The following is a 19261-nucleotide window of genomic DNA, read 5'->3' on the forward strand; positions in this document are numbered from 1 at the left end:
GGAATACAAGCACATGCTTTAAATGCTCTGGAAAACCAAATGGATTTAAGTGCTTTCCTGAATAGGGCAGCATTTTAGGTTGGCTGTTAAAATCTTCAAAATCGGTAAAAAAAAGGAAATCAAGAGTTGTCTAAGAGTTGCTTCTTAAAGCCATCTGAGGTCTTGAAACTTAACTTAAAACATTAAGGGCAGCTATTTCAACAAGTGAAAAACTCCAAGGATAAATCTGTTACGCAACAGTGTGCAGTGAGCCTTTTTGTAAGGCTGCCAGAAACGAAGATTCATGCAACTTCATATGAACTTCCTATTCACTTGCATTTCAGACTTAATGAATTTAAAACAAATTCTTACAATTTGAAGACAACTTTCACTGTGAGCTCCAATAATTTGTTTTTAGGTAAATTTACAAAACCTCATCTGACAGATTTAATTAGTGCCACTTTTTGCTAAGACATTTAAATATTGTCCATCACTGAACAAGGACATACAAGTGTACCTTCTCTTTTATATGCATGTGTGAATAAACCCCAAAGTATTAAGATAATACCAAACCCATCAAGTATGAAAAATGGGAACATCTGGTTTCTTCTGGCACATTTCTAATTACAACTATGTACAGACTGCTACGGCCTTGGAGGTGGAAGGGGAAGACACACAAGCACTATTACTATAAAACTGTAAACAACTGCAGGGTTCTGATTTTTCAAGCTAACCTTTCCACCCCTTATTATGGACAGTTTAAGTTCATATGAACGGTTTAAATTAACTATAGTGTCAATCAGGATCAAGGCTATGAGAGAGATAAAATTTTCACTGTGCTAAAATCACAGACCTGGGACCATCTCTCCTCAAAACAATAGACCACAAGGAGCTGCAGTTGTTACAGTTTTATATGTCACTTGGGCAAATTCACAAGCCACCTAGGTAAACACTGCTAGAAAGCAAAATAGCACTAAAGGTTTTATGTAACCACCCATTTTCATATCAAAATTGAATGTGTGAGAGCAACATTAGTATGTTTAACTCACTGAATGCAGGATTAGGTTGAGGCATATGCAAGAACTATTGCGATGTTTTTAAAGACAGCATCAGTGTTTTCATTGTAACATTATCTTTAAATATTGCTGAACACAAGACTTTCCCTGAGGTGTAAACATCAAATAACTTGAACAGCTTTACACATCAGCCCCATTAAACAGTTTATTACAACACTACATCTACCGTAATCAAAGTGGTGCTGTGTACAGACATTATCATATGAACAGTTTAACATGAACAAACTACTATAAAAACAAGCATTTACTTGACTTTTTCCAATTGCTTGCACATTATAATTGCCAAATGTATATAACCAGTAATAAAGTTGCAAAAGCTATAAGGTTTAAATCACACAGGTTTCCCTCAAATAAAACAGTTAAGCAACATAAAAAAGTAAAAGAGCTACTGGTTACCATGTATGCAGATTTGCTTTATTCAGATCTATTCCTGTTCATTTTATCCGTGAATCCTTACAGGCTCAGTTCAATCACATGAAGCAAACTGCTGGACAAGCATCTTTCCTTGAAGAATGTATCTTGTCTTGCACGCTGTTCCTCTTCCTTCAGCTGTAATGTGTCAAAATTTGTGATGTAGATTTTGCTAGTCCCCATAATACACAGAAAATTGTTGGCTTATCTATACATACACAAGTCGTGCATCTACTTCACCATAATGTAAACTAACACAAAATACCCAGAAGCAGTAGCTACTTTGTGCATGAAATTGTTTTCTAATACAATAGTTAAAAATAAAATTAATGTTGTACAACAAAGTTGAAAGAATATAAATTTCACAGTTGAAATACTGAATGATAAAGGAAGAAATAGCTACTGTTCCTGTGACTGATGGAAACGTTTATCTAGAACATTTCCTAAAGGAAAATTCTGCAGGAGTAAACAAACAAGCATGTAAGGTAATTTTGCCACAACTAAATTTTTACATTTTTACCTGCGCACTTACAGAAGTTTTAAGCTGGTTTGACATTTAAGTAACACACTGATGGCTCAGTAACGAAGTGGATGGCTCACAGCTCAGTAACATTGAAAAGCACACAGAATCTGATACCAGTACTTCAAAATTTTCAGACTAGTGGGAAGCAGGATGGGCTTCACACATCTAAAAATACACGCTTGCAGTTTAATCACAAGAACTTACTTTTCAAATAATACAACATAGGTTTGCAGGTTTCCTGACCTACTTGCCCTAGAAAAAAACCCAAGCCCTACTTTCTACTCTCATCTATTTTGGCAAATTAAGGAACCACACCAGAGTTAATTAAGAGTTCACAAAATGCTTGGGATGGTATAATTCCATACACTGGATTTCAGTTGAATTATATTACAAAACAATTAGCTATTTCATTTCATTAATAATTCACAATTTCAACACTCAATTTCAAAATAGTTGAAATCAAATTGTTCAAAACCCAACACATTAAATTGTTCATTTGAAAAACAAGACATTTAGAGGAGCAATTTCATGAATGTGCACCAGTACACAGCTGCCAAATATTCTTCTACCAGTATAATAATTTCAAAGCAGTTGGGAAAACAAAGTACCCAATTTTTGCATGAACAATCGACACATTTCTTCTTCCTTTCCTCAAAGTGACTGTTAATAGTAACTTTAAAATAAAGTGTATAAACAAGTAGGCTCTATGCAATACAGTATGCAAATAAACTAATCTAAATCCAAAGCAGTGACTGAATTTTTCTTATTCACAGACTTTGTTCCCAAGTCATTAATTTATCAACCAGTAACTACTTTTGGGGAAGCTCCTTTCCCAGAGACCAAACTTTCTACGTGTTACATACTTTTAAAATTTATTAGTAGCAAAGTCACAAAGTGCTGCCTCTGCAAGAAGATGTGTTCAGAGTTGCGAGCTCAGGTAGCACAAAAAGACAGGAAAGAATCTGTTTTGTAGTGGAGAAAGTAAGTATATGACAGCTGTGACACTGCACGTCAGAATTTGCTGCTCTCATCATACAATTGTTGTGGCAAGAATTATGGATCTTTATCACTTCTATGGAGTCAGCTAACAGATCCAAAGCACCATATATATGATTTATAATACTAGCATAAGAAAGCTTCTGTTCCTGGGAATAATTTGCTAGACTTGTAATGGTACTCATGAAACTATGAGAACTTTAAAGAATGCATGATAAACCAGATTTAGGATTAACGCTTTTCAATATAGGGCTCTTAAGACGGTCAGCACCACACTGAACCTTCACTTTGAAAAATAAGACCAACTAAAATCCAAAGGGGTGCACATTTTGGTTCCAAGTATTCTGCCACTGCATCTTGGCAAAACTGGAAACCTCTGTGGTTCCAAAAGGAAAAAATAAATCTGTATGGATTATACCCTCATGCTCAGCCCTTTTCAGTATTCTACAAACACGCAGAATATTGAAGAAAGAAACAGCTTTATAAAAATCTCTAGTCAGTACTTCTTGGCAATGCTGTTTTCCATCTGCCTCAAGCTCATATAAGCTATCTGTCCCAAGCATATGTTAGGTTTATACAATTTATCACCATACAGCAATCAGTTTCTCAGCAGTTCTGCTAATAAACCTCAAATTTCAGACTTATCTGTTAAATAGTTATTTTGTGGTTTAAAAATTACGGTTTTATGCCAGAACATTTCACAAATTAAATCCCAGAACTTAAGTCATCAAATATTTTTGTATTCATGCAAGATGCAACTGGAGCAGAGCTTTCCCAAAGACAGACTCTTACAACAAAACCCAATAGACTTCTTACATATATAAAGCATCTTGCAGTAGCAACTGTAATTTTTTCCTTTAATTCCAATTATCCAAATAAGCAGATAAAAGCTTTAAACAGCTTTTAGAAGTGTGAAAGCTCTACAGTAGTTTAAAGCTGTATGTGCATACAACCGTCAATTTTATAGTAGTAATTTCTGGTGTTTTCAGAGATTGAAATTCAATCTCCCAACATGTTCACATTTCAGTAAAATGCAGGATACACATTTGTCATTAAATTCTAATAGCTCCTAAGAATTATTTTATGTAATTCTTCTTTATTTTATTCTATACATAAGGGAAAAAAAATACACAGAGAAAAAATCCCACAGAAAGTATGAACTTGAAAGCCAAAATCTCTTTTAACTTAGCCTACATTCCAGGACAAAACAAACCTCCAAATACTGTGATGCTTTAGCTGTAACACAGTGGGAAAGAAGGAATTTCAAGCTTGACTCTGTGTCTTTCTGCATGTAAGCTGAGATACATATGTGATTCTGTTCATCACGCATGTATAAACAGACTGTTTTACCACCACTAGCACTTTCTTCCATTTGTTGTATATTTTTTTCCCCTATTATTAGTGTACTTACCTGGTATCTTTATTCAATCAGTGTATAATTTAAGATCAACACCAGACAATTTCCTGATTTTATAAGTAATTTTACACGAGAAGAAAAAGAATGCTCCCAAACTAGTTTCATTCATCATATGTCTTTCTCCTACTATCCCAGCCTGTCTATCCACCAAAAATAACTGATGAGCAGAGAGGTGCGTTCAGGAAACTCAACCTTTAGTTTACAAATTAAGACAATGTGAATTATTGGCAAGTATCTGTCACATTAATATATGAGGAAGACACAAAAAGGTAGATCAGTCTGTCACAAGAAAACATAAAAATGAAGTTCTCTCATTTACCTCCTTTTCTTTTTTTTTTTTTTTTGGTAAAGAAATCTTAGTTCTCAAACCACAATGAGCAAAAGAAAAAAAAAAAAAAACAAACCTAATTTGTTCATTCTTTGGAGAACACTGCATCAACCCAACTTTTTCACTTGCAAGTAACTTCTTTATGTGTCAAATGCTATAAAACTTTAAAGTTTCTTGGGGAACTCTCACACAGCTCAAATTTGTGAAAACTACTGATTTCACAAACAAAACAAAAAAACCACAGAGACTGGAGGAACACAAAAATATAAGTGTGTCTAAAGACATCTCAGAAGACAACAAAATTACAGCAGCATGTTCATGGAAAAAATTAATAGAAGTTCTGCAGTTATGCATTTGAAAATTAACAACAGAATAAGATTTTCAGTAAATTTTTCAAATCATCTTATCATCCTCAAGAAAACAAGAGAAATCACTGAACGTTAAGAAACAAACTATATGTTTCTGTAAAGCAGAATAGCCATAAAATAAACTTTAAGAAGCACATAAAACAGTGGCACTGCTTGCCTCTTTCACTCTATGATGGATTTCAAATACTGAATCAGATGCACAAAGCATGATTTCAGTGATAAATGCCAGATGCAACAGAATAGTACCAGACCCACATACGTGCTTCCTCAAAAATATACATATTAAAAATAAGAGATTAGGTAAATAACGTTTGTAATAGCTTAACACTAAGATCTGAAATAATCCTATACAGACACATATACCCAGGTCTTGAACAATGCTACCACATTATACCACTTAAAATTCCATTATTAACTAGAAACTTGTTATTAAAAAACATAATTAGGTACTTTCCTATTAATTTACAAGTTCTTGTAAATAAACAAGGCTAATTTCATACTTCACTGGATGTTTAAGTGGTTGCTAACACACTGCTACAGGACAGTTCCTGCTTATACAAGCAGGAATATAATTAATATTAAACTATCAGCAACATTTCCCCTCCTGACATTAAAAAAAAAAATCCAACCATGTTAGTTCTTAGAGAATTACAAAGCTTAAACTATTTCAGAGAGAGCTGAGAGCAGTTTTTGAAGAACCATATGAGCCTCAGAAGTACATTAGACTTTAAATTATTTTGCTTACAGTGGTTTGAGAGCAGAAAAATCAGAGAAAAAACATGAAATATGGAGTACAAAGTCTACATACATATCAACTGTTACAATGTTAGTGTGTTTTTGTCTTTGCAACTCAGTCCAAATCCAGTTTAAATAGGAAATAATCAATCAACCCAATAACAAAACATAAAATGAAAAACTTAACATTCAGCAGTTATAGAAATTCAGACAGATTAAGATTGGGACAATGTATCAGCTAGAAATACATAATTGAGTATCCGTTAAACTAAAAAAAAAATCCGTCTTAAAAAAAGAGTCAGGAATTAACACTGATGAAATTACATTACTGTTCTGTTTGTACACATTAATTTTTCTGTTAATCCTTCTAAATATCAATCTTATTTTTTTTCTTGACTAATACAGGTTAGACATTTATCTTAAATCTCTTATATCTGTAGGCTTTCTACAAGCAAAGGAGAGGTGTTTCAAGGAAAATTGAGTTTATAGTAATTCTGTAGAATGGATTATCAATGTATATGAAGGCTTACTCAAGTGAAGGCACAAAATCTTGCAAGAATTTAATTTTAAATCATGAAGTGTACAAACAGAAGTGTAAATACCTGCTATGGTACATCTAGACCTTTTAATAGAGTTTTATTATTATAATAAATACATTTAGTAAGTTATTCCAATTTAACCCATCTCTATAAATGCAATACAGTACAAACTGAATTTCACTGTATACAAAAGTGTTCAAAGTGGACCTTTAAAATCCTTCTAAACTAGATGTGTAACACTTTAAAAAAAATAATGCCAGTACAGTATCACAGTTATGACTACAGGTACGCAATAAGAAGTATAGGTGCCATTCACAGATTGCAGGCACAGAGGCAACTTCATGTTATCTGGCAAAACACAGTAATATGGGGAGTAACTGTTGTCAGCACTGCTGATATTTATTAAATGACTTAGACTGTTAAATCCATTTATTAATATTAATCAATGTAAATAATGAAACAGAAAAATGTATGGCAACATACATCTTCGTGAAAATGAAACACAAACCAGGAGATAACTGCATTTCTTTTATGTGTGTGTGTATATATATATATATCAAATCAAAACTACAGTAAAGCCCTTCTTCATTAAGACAGCAACAAGACAAAATGTTTACAACTTAACTTTAAAAAAACCCCAAATGCTTTCATTTACATGCAGAATACTAAATTTATCCTTTAAGTCAAGTATTTAGGACCTATCTTCTCCTTTGCACATGGGAAACTTACCTACACAACCCCTCTGAAAGAAAAAAGAAGCCCCAGCACACAACAAAGCTGAAGGAAGTTCCATACATACATCCCAACTAAACTGAGACTAAAGCCAGGCTCATTTTAAAAAATTGTGTTTTGGAAATTATAAAATGCAACCTAATGCTATTTGAGATGTTTTCTTGGGGTGACAGGGTAGGGCATCTGTACTAGGTACAAAAACACTGTATCTACATGCACCACACTAAATACACAAAAAATAAACCTAGATTAATAAGGTATGCCAAAGGTAAAATAAAATTATCTTAAATTCCATGTTATTAACATTTTTTAGTATGGCTTCCTCATCTCCACCAGAAGGAAAACAATCTGGAAATGTGTCCATCACTCAGCTCAATGGTTACCTCCTATCAATAACAACTATTTGCAAATATCACAAACACTCATTTATCACAGAAGTTAAAAATCCAGTTCAACAAAATGAACTACATTTACTTTTGTTAAATCTGTGTTTTTATGTTCTGATATTTTACAATTAAGAACGACAGTTGCTATTTTTATGCAGTTGCAGAAATATTTCTACCAATCCATTTTTTATGACAAAAAGTGGCATTAACAGATATATACTGCCAACTTTATTTCAGCTGCCACATTTCACCTTTCTGTTTAAGCCTTTGACTCCCCTTCTCTAGGTCGATTACCACTTTGTGTGTCCCTGTTAGTATATGAACCCAAGACAACATCCCACTTAATACTCAATAGACCAGAGCATTTAGTATCAGAATTTGTTTTCTCCCAAAGCAGCCAGTGACACAAAAGTCTGACTGAAAAACTGACATTTAACCAATACAAAATTTATTTTCACTTAGGAGTATACTACGTTTTATATGATTTCTAAAAAAGTTTTGCTCTATATAACTTCTGTAAGTGAACTTCCATGAATAAATATGATGTGTAAATCCAGAAACTAAATCTGATGGTAAATTTAAGAAATGGAAGTTGGGCAGACAGGCAAGTCTGCAAGCTTCACTTTTAGTGTAGATGTAGTGGAGAATTCTTCTAAAGAAAGCAAAGACTACTGCAGAGAAACTAATAGGTAGGGCTTTCTCCAATTGGCAAATGTAAGGAATCATGGGTACATTGAATTCCCAATCCTCAAAATGGTACATTATATAATGTGCTGAACATTTCTATGTATTTTAAAGCTCTCAGCAGTACACTGAAAAAAGTATTATTTAGCATGCTACTCTGTAGCTATCTAGACATTTGATGCACATAAGACTGCAGACATATGAAATAAAAGAACAAATTACTTTGTGATCAACCAGAAAAGAAATAATCCTTGTGTCATGCATTTCTTTACTAGTCTTCAGAAAATGACTTTTATCAGAGGGGAGAGGGAATGAAAGATCAGGGTGCTGGGGAACAACTGATGATAAATCTTATTGAAGATAACACCTGAATTTAGCTAGAAAGCAGAAGATACTGACAGGTCACATTTCATAAAATAAAGAGCAAAGTCTGGCTATATTTCCTGAATTTAAGTAAAACTCACTAGGGAAAAAAAACAAACCAAAAAACCACAACAATGCCGTACTTGTGCACAAACAGCAACTGTATGTACATGCGTTCCCTAAATTGAAATAATCACATAAGACATATGAAGGGCTCAATGCTGCAGTCCTTACACAAGCAGACTTTAAAATACAAAATTAGTATTTTAAAATACAAATAAGAAACACAACCATAAATTTAATATAATCCTATAAGATTACAAAGAGAGCCGTCTTATCAGTCTGGCTTACGGCTTTTTAACAACTGGTTTACTTGCATTTCATAAAAACTGCAAACCTAAATACCACCTAAAATTAAAAAGGCTGCATGCAAACTGCAGAGGATAATCACACAAATCCTCCCTCCCTCCCAAGACCAGTTACCTGTCGTTACTTACCTATGTTCATGTCATATGCTGCAAGAAGAAAGCCATTCAGTACATACTGCAGGACCATTTAAATACAGATATTAATAATGTAAATAATCCCAAACCTAGAGCAGTTACTTTTAGTAAGTCATTAAAGTTCAAGAACATTAAACAAATGCTCACCTTCTTTTAACGATGACGATATTCTCTCTCTCTGTCTCGTTCTCTGTCACGATCTCTGTCACGATCACGATGCCTCTCTCTTTCACGGCTTCTTTCCCGATAATAGTCATCGTGACGATCTCTACTACGAGATTTGTGGCGTCTACTTTTTTCTCGTGACCTACTGTGGTCCCTCTCTCTGGATCGCTCACGTCTTCTGAAAGAAATTACTTCATTAATTTTTTCTTCAAAGTAAAAACCATCTGCATGCCAATTTTGTATTCTGCTTATAAGTATGAATTTAATCAAAAAAGGATATGAGAGAAATATCTGTTCACTGTGACACAGGTATGGTTTTGCATATAACATGAAAGATAGCTGGTATAAAAGAGGGTGGCTAAGAACTCAGTTACAGATAATAAGGTGCATCCACTCCCTAATGTATCATGGAAAAAGAAAGTACATCATTAGAATGGAGATATGGAGATACGATGGCTGAAATCAGACGGAGGAATGCACCATATCTCTAACGATCACTACAACATGGCTGCTAATCTGCATACTGCAACTATGTGCCAAAACCAGATGTCTTTGTGTTTCTAATATTCAAGGCCAACTATACTACTGCTAAGGTATCCAAATGAACTACAGGCTCAGTGTTCGTCCTAACTCTCAAAGTGTCATTTAAGTTTTGAAAGAAATATCAATCTCTTATTTGTATTAGGGAGAGGAGTCCATGAATTTCAAATCTACCTAGTCTTGATTTTTAGGTTGTATGACAAAGGACAATAGGCAAAATCTTTCTGCCCAATTTTTTTTTCCCCCGCCTCAAGTGTATTTCTACTGTGACAAGTATGGAGAAAATTACTTTTAAGCAAAATTAAAATTGGCAAACATCCTCATTCTTAATTTTCAATAGAAAATCCCAATAAAAAATATGCAGGGAACATCTTAATTGATAAAAGATAATTCTGTTTTGAAGTCTATACATTGCAAGAGTACCATGTAGCAAAGGATACTAAATAAAACTGAGACTTAAACCTAAGCTAGTCAGATCAGTTTTGAAAGAAGGGTTTATTAACAGACAGCTAAGTTCCAGAAACCCCTATTTGGTTCTTTCACACATTTCTTGTGAAACTTGGCAAATCACTAAGCTTCTTACATGACTTAGTTTCTTCTCTGTGAACTAGTCCTGTGCTACACCTTCCCTTTTATAAGTAAGGGCAGATGGAAGAGGAAAGTTTTACCTGGATCCAGAACCATAAGACTTGGACTCAATTCCATGAAGGCAGTCCTGAAGAGAGCTAATAAGTACTTTACAGCGATCATCTGCAGATACTTTGGACTGTTTTATTAAGGAAATTGCAGTTACCAAGGTCTCTATAGCACTTCCATAGTCCCCTGAAAATGATGTGAGATCATGATCAGAAAATTATGCAAATTAAACCAAAGATTTTTATCTATAATAGTATTACCCTTTCGAGTACCTTCTCTTCAACAGCCATCCAGACCATTTACCATAGAACCAAATATTAAAAAATACTGCCCACATCTGTACTCAAAAGGCATTCTCAGAAACTAATTGGAACACAGTACATAATCAGTCATAGCTTGTACCTAAATTCAGCCTGCTATTACAAAAATGTGGCTTCAGGGCTGCAAGTTTCCTAATAGAAAAACTATAAACTCTTTTCAGTTTGGTAGAATAGCAAACACATTAATCCAAGTTTTACTAACCAGCACTGGCATCTGATACAGCTCTCGAAATGGCACTGCTTGAGATCGCCCGATTTCTATTCATGATTTCTTCAAATTCTGCTTCACTTAGAGGTGTCCTTGCAGCATCCATCTCTCTGCAAGCAATAAAACTAGTATTTAAATTGTTAAGAAAAACATAAGACGACATCATTGCAGTTTTAACAATCCAAGTTTGCAACTTTAAGCAAAGTGACAAACAGAAAAGAAAGCAGGATCTGGGTTTGGTTTTGGTTTTTGTTAAGGACCATGTTACAGTATAAAATCCTGAAAGCTAAAAAAAAAAAAAAAGAAAAAAAGTAAAAAACAATTAAGACATTGCTGTATAAATAGACTTTTGTTCATCCCATCTGAAGATTCAGCAGCACTTAATATTGTGCTTTACAAATATTTATAATTTTCATAAAAATCCTTGAAGGTATGCAAGTAGATATTCCAAATGAATGGATGTGGAAATACATGTACATAGGCAATGCGACTTCAAGCAAAATGTTTATAACAGTACTGGAAGTAGAACTATATGATCCTGTTTCCCAGATCTTAACTAAGACCAGAATGCTATAACTTATGAAAAGCAAATATAGTCTGTCATTTTTAAAACACTCAATTTTCTGAATGATATTTCAACATTTCACAGCTAATTTTGTTTTTTTGTTTCTGGTCAAGTTCAAGGTGCTCCAATTTGATCTTCAAACCAGTCACAATAAGGAGGAAACAATAAAGCAGAATCCTCATACTCATTGCATTTTTTTACTTTAATTATTAGCTACCTATATAGGGTTTCCAAAGTAACAGAACCTAACCTATACTAAAATTTTCCCACAAGTTTCGCAGTGTCTAATTAGCCAGTTTCTGTATCATATAGAAAATTTGGAGAAATGTGTTAGAGACAAATGTTGAGACTGTTAAACTGGCCCACTGCTTGATATTTCTAAAACAGTGTTAGTTCTTCTGGTAGAAAGAAAATGCAGAATAATAAGCAATGCTATCCTCTTAATTGCAAGAAGTGGAACAAGATCCTATAGCCAGTTTAGCATAAGAGGAAATGTCTAAAAATTCATACCTCCCTGAGTTTTGAGTATTATTTTTCGTGTGCCTCCCATAGAATGGAATATGTAATTTTTCTCTTATGGACATGTTATTTCCAGTGAAACGCCTATGATATATAATTAATGACAATTTAAATAGTTATGGATTATAGTTTTAACATTATTACTGAAAATACTGGACAGCAAGTTATACTGTCCTATTCCCACTCCTTCCCTCCCCAGACATTCTACAAACTGCACACAACCTCGACTTTGTCCATCAAAAAACAACCAACAACCTTATCCTTTTATTATTTCAGGCAATTAAGCCAAATGCTTGCATTTCTATAGTTTCTGTATGAACACAGTATGTACAGATGTGTAGGGGTGATTAAATTTGTCAGAAGACCCAAAGCAGAAAACATTTTAAGCAAGAAATCTCTCTCATGCTAGCAGTAAAATCACAATGGGAAAATCCAAACGTAACTATGTAGAAAGTGTCTTTCTTACGATTTATCCCAAAATTTTCTGTGACAAATACAAATATGGTGAAAAATCAAGACAGAGCAGCAAGACAGAGATGCTTGAAAGCACAGATGAAAAAGATGTTTCAAACAAGATGTGAAAAACCTGACAAGTCAGAGAGACTCAAGAACTCTGTCCCAGAGAGGATTAACCATAGGAAAAGCCACTGCTACAAACACACCAAGACTGAACCGCATGAGCAGAAGCATCTTGATAGGAAAGGAAGATAAAAGTCTTGTTGTAAATTCACACCTGGCTATTGAGACAAAGACTAACTTCTAACTAAACCCTGTAGAAAAGAAGGGACAAGCAGAGCTGCTGAAAGATGAAAATGGTATGAGCTTGGTATGGCACTGTACTCAGCATATGGATATATTCAAAAAGGACAACTCGAGAGCATTCTAAAAAGAGAGCTTGCAAAGCATGATAAAAAAGGTACAAGTCAGAATTTTAAGTTAAGACAGAAGCACAACTAGAAGCTGCTTCATAAGAAGTGATAGATGAGTTGACATGTAGAACACATGGAATGATGACACTGCCAAACACAAACAGTGAAGACAAACAGTTCATAGCTGAAAAGGGAAAGTGAGATTGCTGGTGCTGCAGTTCAGGATTTTCTTACTGCTACAAACATATTTCTCAGAGATATTTCACTGAGAGAAGTGAAAAAGGGCAAATTAGTAGACTGCTGGGATCCCTTCTAGCCCTATTTTTCATTATTTCTAACATTTGCATTAAAAGGGAAAATCAGATGCTTCCTACAAGAGGAGTAAAATCTGCCACTAAGCATACAACATGAAAAGCACTCACCTTCCAGGTGGCCCATAGTCACCTCTGTCATATGGTGGAGGTCGGCCATATGGATCTGTCGGAGGTGGGCCACGGCTGTCTGAAGTAGGTATGCCGCTATTGGCAGGTGGGGGGAAGAAAGCTGGATTCACATGTGGTGCAGGTGGTGGAGCACCTGGAGGTGGCCCAGGGAGATGTGGAGGAGGAGCAAGAGTCAGGGGTGGCCCAAGAGGGCCAGGTGGACGAGGGGGAAATGGACCTGGAGGTGGAGGTGGACCCTGCTGAGGTGGTGGTGGACCTGGTGGTGGCCCATAACCTGGAACTGGTGGTGGAGGGCCTGGAGGAAGTGGCCCAAGTGGAGGCTGACCAAAAGGCTGTCCTGGAAACAGAACTGGTGGTGGTGGACGGTCACCACGATTGGGAGGTCCAGCTAATGGAGGTGGGAGGACCTGACCAGGAGGTGGAGGGCCTGGTGGGCCTGGTGGGCCAGGAGGACCTAAAGGTGGACGCGGGGGAGTTTGTCCAGCTAAAATAAAAACAAAATAAATACAAAAAAAGAGCTAGTAAATATAAATAAATAAAAGACAGGAAAATAATTAAAATTCTTGCCTTTTTTAATTCTTAAAAACAACAAAAACCCCAAAACAACCCTCACTGAACAATTTGCAACTTACATAAGACATGTATTGTCCCACTTTGGGTCCAGTAGCTTAGAAATTTTTTAACAGTTCCTTGACTACCAATATCTAAAGAGAACAACATTAATGTGAAAACTAACAACTTGTCCCCCCAATCACTTAATCACCTGCTATTGTTACCAAAACCCCCAAAAGCTTACAAAAACTGGAAAACATTACATCCTACTTGCATCTGAAGCTAGTCTTTCATATGGGGCATAAGATACAATATATATTAAAAATATGGGAAAAGCTATATTGGAGAAGGTAAGGTAAATGCAATATCCAAACCTACTTTCTGGTAGTAATTAGTACTTTTCAATTTAACTATGTCCCTTTGACTGTTAGTAGACAATCTACTTGCTAACATCTATTACAAATACTTAAGCTGAAATAAGAACTTCACTGCAATGTGAGCCTGATTGTTAAACAGAGATTTCTCCCATATCAGATACCTGACTAAACATGAACACCTCCTCTTCAAATTTGTTGTATTTTAAGTGCCAACTAACTGACCTGTCATGGGCATGAATCAAAGCTGCATTTCTGATGATATGCAAAGTTGTAATACAGTAAGAAAAAGAGTTACTTTACGCTCTGCAACATGGGTTTTCTCAGCCCATACAGCAAATCAGAAAATCTGAACCACACCACACTAAAAGACAAGTCTACTTGCTAACATTATCTTAAGTTTCTTATATTTTAAAAATATGTACATTGACGTATTATAACGAATGCCTCTAGAAATGTTATTATACTGCTATCAAATTTAGGAAGTACAGCTCTTTGTTTGAATATCAACAAGGAAACATTGTCAAATCCTACAATCCAGCTGAGAACACTGATTATAGCACATTACTGAATCGGCTTGATCTTTATCATTTCCCAAGTAAGCATGCTGCATTAATACATGAAAACACAAATGAAACTGAAACTCCACGTATAAATTATTTTACCTGGGAAAGGTGGTGGTGGCCCTCCTGGCCCTGCTGGTCCAGGGAATCTGTCTCCACCTGGAATGGCACCTGGAAAACGGCCTCGCCCTCTATTACTAGGTGGAAATGCTGCTCGTGAGCTTCCTCCTGGGGGACCAGCTTTACCTTCCCCAGACATCTGTCCAGACTGTGTGGCTGCAATGAAAAAGCAAAAGTGTAATTACATAAATCAAAATAGGTTAAAGCTTTTTGACACTTGATCTAAACTTTTATGCAGTGCTAAAGCATGACTTTATGAGCACCAACTTGTTCCTAGGTACCCCAACCCAAAGCATTTCAGGAGGAAAAAGCACTTTGCTAAAATACAGCAGCATTCCAGTATGCCCCATACTGATGGAATAGCATCTGGGGAGACAGACAGTCCTTTCGTTAATGCAGCCCAAGGCCACAAACTATTAGGACTGGGAACCACAAGACAAGGTGCTGGAGGAAAGCACAGTACAGAATCTCTCTTCCTCATTCCGTCATAAACGCAGCCTATCCAGACATCAGATTTTAGTCCAGTTTGTCTAAAATGTTAAACTTCTAAACGCTCGTGTCTTTTAAAAAATTACATCCACAAGAAATTGAGAAAGCTTCTCCAACTGTAAGACAAGAGTTTCACAAAGCCGCAACCTTCTTTCAGTGAGTGCTATCTCTGTTAAACTTTTTAAAAGACACGAGCATTTAGAAATTACATCCACAAGAAATTGAGAAAGCTTCTCCAACTGTAAGACAAGAGTTTCACAAAGCCGCAACCTTCTTTCAGTGAGTGCTATCTCTTGCCAAAACAGCAGCCCTTCAGTGCATTAAGTGATTTTTTTTTTAGATTTTTATTTAAGAGGACCACCTTTAAACAAACATGCAACTTCATTCACCTGGACTTTAAGTATTTTACAGCTATTTTAAACCATGCAGAAATTATCAGATGCTGAGAGAAAAACTGCCATACTGCTTTTGGAATAAACCTCTGTTTTTCCAAGACAGCACATAAGAAAGGCTTACTTTTCCTTGACTGCATTTCAAACTGACTGAGAAATTGTTTATTACATGGAGTTACAACAGGATTCTGCCCATGTAATTCTCTTTTAGGCAACAAATCCATCAACTTTTTGGAGGATGCTTCTGATCCCACACCCACAAGGGCAAACCTGAAAGGAAGAAAAAGAAAGTTACACCACAGTTTTTCTATTTCCTGGATATCCTGATGCCTCCTGAGGTTACCCATAGTAAGCAAAAGAATACTTGAAACCTAGATGCAGCAACTGTCTCACAGGTCTTTAGTCCAGTTATCAGAACAAATAAAATAATTCATTCTAGGACATAAGAACAACCAGAAGTGCAAGTACAAGAGGCATCAAAATATATCACAACAAAGGCAGCTTTTTGGTAAAGTATCAATACACTATATATGAATTCACATGACTAAGTTATTATTAAGCATTCACTGTGTTCTCATTACTACCAAGAGAGGAAGGCACATTCATGCAAAGATTAGGTTGTCAGTGAAAAAACGGGCTCAAGTGCTCACTTTCAACAGTTAATAGAAAAATAGACATGTAAAGAAAGAGGCAATAATGGAGGTGGGGAAACAGTATTTACACTATGAGGAACAGTAAGTATCACCACCACTCCAACTGAAATCTAGGAATAATCTTAATGAAGATGGACAACAAGATTTAACTCCCAAAATAACGAGACACACAATAACGTCATAAAAATTTACACTTGAAATTTAAGTCATTAATATAAAATTATATACCCAATCATTGTTGGACATAAATAAATATTATTAGTTCACATACTGACAGTTATGAACATTGAAAAAAAATGCCCTCCCAGAATTCAGTCCATTTACAGAAAAAACAAATTACAAGTTCTTACCCTTTAGACTGGCCATTAGCACGATTTTCAAAAAATTTTATCTCCAAAATATCATTTACCCCCAGTGAATGAACTGCTTCAGTCAAGTCTTCATCTGTTGTCCACTGAAAAATATTTTTAATATTCAACTATGAAAGCTTATCTAAAACACCAGGAAAACAGCACCTAAGGCCTCCATGGATTTTTTTGTGTGTGTGAAATGGGTCAAGAAGAATGCTTTATTCAAGCTGTCAATATATTCTGACTTTTGGAGACCAGTCAATGACATTTTACAACCCACAGAAAATTACTAGTAAAAGATATACACTTCCCCTTATATTAGATTGCATCAACCCCTGCACACAGTATACCAGCAACAGTATGAAAAAAAAAAAAATTGCATTAGAGTAACTTTTGTCTTCTGAGATTACAAGGGTTAAACTGCACTATTTCAATAACTTACTTTTTTCACACCAAATCCATTTTTTCCACCCACTGATTCAATTATTTACACACAAAAGCCAATTTCAAACACCATATTAACCAGGTGCTCTTTATGAGAGCTTTGACTAGTGACTGTTTAGTGAACTACATATTATTTGCACAAAAATAGCAGGATTTACAGACAAAAGAAGGAAAACTAGTACAGAAACTATAGTTAGTAACAACTGCTTCCACTTAACCAAACCTACTTGCTGTAACTTTCTATTAACTACTATGTAACACTTAATTTCACTCATATCCAAAGATACACAAATACTCTAATACTTATGGTTTTCTTCCTACTTCTGTAACTCCATCCCTTCTTTACATTTCATATGGGAAGTGCAAAGCAGGCTTTCAAGATTCTGAACTACTCATCTGATCTTCCCTCAAATTAAGGCTTCTTTTAAAAAATTCAACAAATTATTTTGCTGAGAGTTAAACGCAACGAAAACAAATACAACAGCAATGTTACAATAGATAAATGCATTTTTTTTGTAACTGAATTTGTGAAGCCAAATAATTAGTAACAAGTACAAATTGCTGAACATTGGCCTACCTGCTTTAGAAATTGTGACATTTGACTTGGATGAGTTCAGCTAATTCATCTGCTTTTTACCGATTCATTCATATGCTTTAGAATAGTACAACTGTGAAGTCAACGGCTGCTTAACTTACCTATTAGCTCCTGAAATTAGGACACTGTAATAATTATATGAAAAAACAACTAAGCACCCACAAAGCATTCTTTGTTTAAGATTAGCACTAGTAAGGAATTAATCAGAGGGGAAAAAACCTTGAATGAGCATTTTGCATGTGCAGACCTAGAAGAACTGGATTTCACGAAAACAGATAAAAACTCCAGCTAATTCAGCTACTGGGCAGCTCTTGCACTTTGTTTGCTTAACTGCAATTGATTTTAAAATGTTTTAATGCTAACAAAAGTAATTGTCTTAAGGGCAACTGCAGTTCAGTGAGTTATTCCAAACCTGTTACTCTGAGGACTGCAGAAATAAGCCTCAAGGCAAATACCTGAAAACAGTTTTGTTGCAGGAGTCACTGCCCTACAAAAAGGAAGGCAGAAAAACGCCCTGGAAAAATGTGAAAAATAATTTCAAGAAAATCCCAGAAAACCTTCCAGTTCCTTTTTAAACTAAAAACTTCATAAAGCCTTTACTAAAAATGGGTTCAGTAGTTTAAAAGTATCTACAGGAAAAAGTATTTCATAGTTTAAGCTTGTTCTCTTTCACACAGTTCTCTGAAGACCTTAAGAAGATAGTAGCACAAATACCTTTTCATAATACTTAAAACATGAAGGACCACTCGCTGGATAAGGAATTGCCTAGACGGCTGCACTCAAAGGGTGGTGGTCAATGGCTCAATGTCCAAGTGGAGACCAGTGACAAGTGGTGTTCCGCAGGGGTCGGTACTGGGACCAGTGTTGTTTAACATCTTTGTCAGAGACACGGACAGTGGGATTGAGTGCACCCTCAGCAAGTTTGCTGATGACACCAAGCTGTGTGGTGCGGTGGACACGCTGGAGGGAAGGGATGCCATCCAGAGGGACCTGAACAGGCTTGAGAGGCGGGCCTGTGCAAACCTCATGAAATTTAACAAGGCCAAGTGCAAGGTCCTGCACATAGGTCAAGGCAATCCCAGGCACAAATACAGGCTGGGCGGAGAGTGGATAGTGAGCAGCTCTGAGGAGAAGGACTTGGGGGTATTGGTGGATGAGAAGCTGAATATGAGCCGGCACTTGCAGCCCAGAAAGCCAATCGTGTCCTGGGCTGCATCAAAAGAAGCATTAGCAGCAGGTCGAAGGAGGTGATTCTCCCCCTCTACTGTGCTCTTGTGAGACCCCACCTGGAGTACTGTGTTCAGATGTGGGGCCCCCAACATAAAAAAGACATGGACCTCTTGGAGAGAGTCCAGAGGAGAGCCACGCAATTAATCAGAGGGCTGGAGCACCTCCCCTTTGAGGACAGGGTGAAAGAGTTGGGG

The 19261-nt window shown here is 35.9% G+C and overlaps 1 protein-coding gene across 1 annotated transcript in view; it reads right to left on the reverse strand.

Moving 5' to 3' along the window:
* Positions 1–1186: 1186 nt before the first annotated feature.
* The window catches only part of CPSF6 (cleavage and polyadenylation specific factor 6, 68kDa), a gene marked incomplete at its 5' end in the record, with an annotated part of 18927 nt that continues 852 nt past the window's right edge, over positions 1187–19261 (reverse strand). The window contains 9 exons of the mRNA XM_010073303.1: positions 1187–1604; positions 9188–9380; positions 10414–10567; positions 10904–11019; positions 11985–12077; positions 13285–13789; positions 14897–15070; positions 15920–16065; positions 16799–16902. Coding sequence (XP_010071605.1) covers positions 9194–9380; positions 10414–10567; positions 10904–11019; positions 11985–12077; positions 13285–13789; positions 14897–15070; positions 15920–16065; positions 16799–16902 — 1479 coding nt within the window. The remainder of the gene's footprint in view (positions 1605–9187; positions 9381–10413; positions 10568–10903; positions 11020–11984; positions 12078–13284; positions 13790–14896; positions 15071–15919; positions 16066–16798; positions 16903–19261) is intronic.

Source organism: Pterocles gutturalis, unplaced genomic scaffold (assembly GCF_000699245.1).
Source record: "Pterocles gutturalis isolate BGI_N339 unplaced genomic scaffold, ASM69924v1 scaffold11147, whole genome shotgun sequence".
Taxonomy (NCBI): domain Eukaryota; kingdom Metazoa; phylum Chordata; class Aves; order Pterocliformes; family Pteroclidae; genus Pterocles; species Pterocles gutturalis.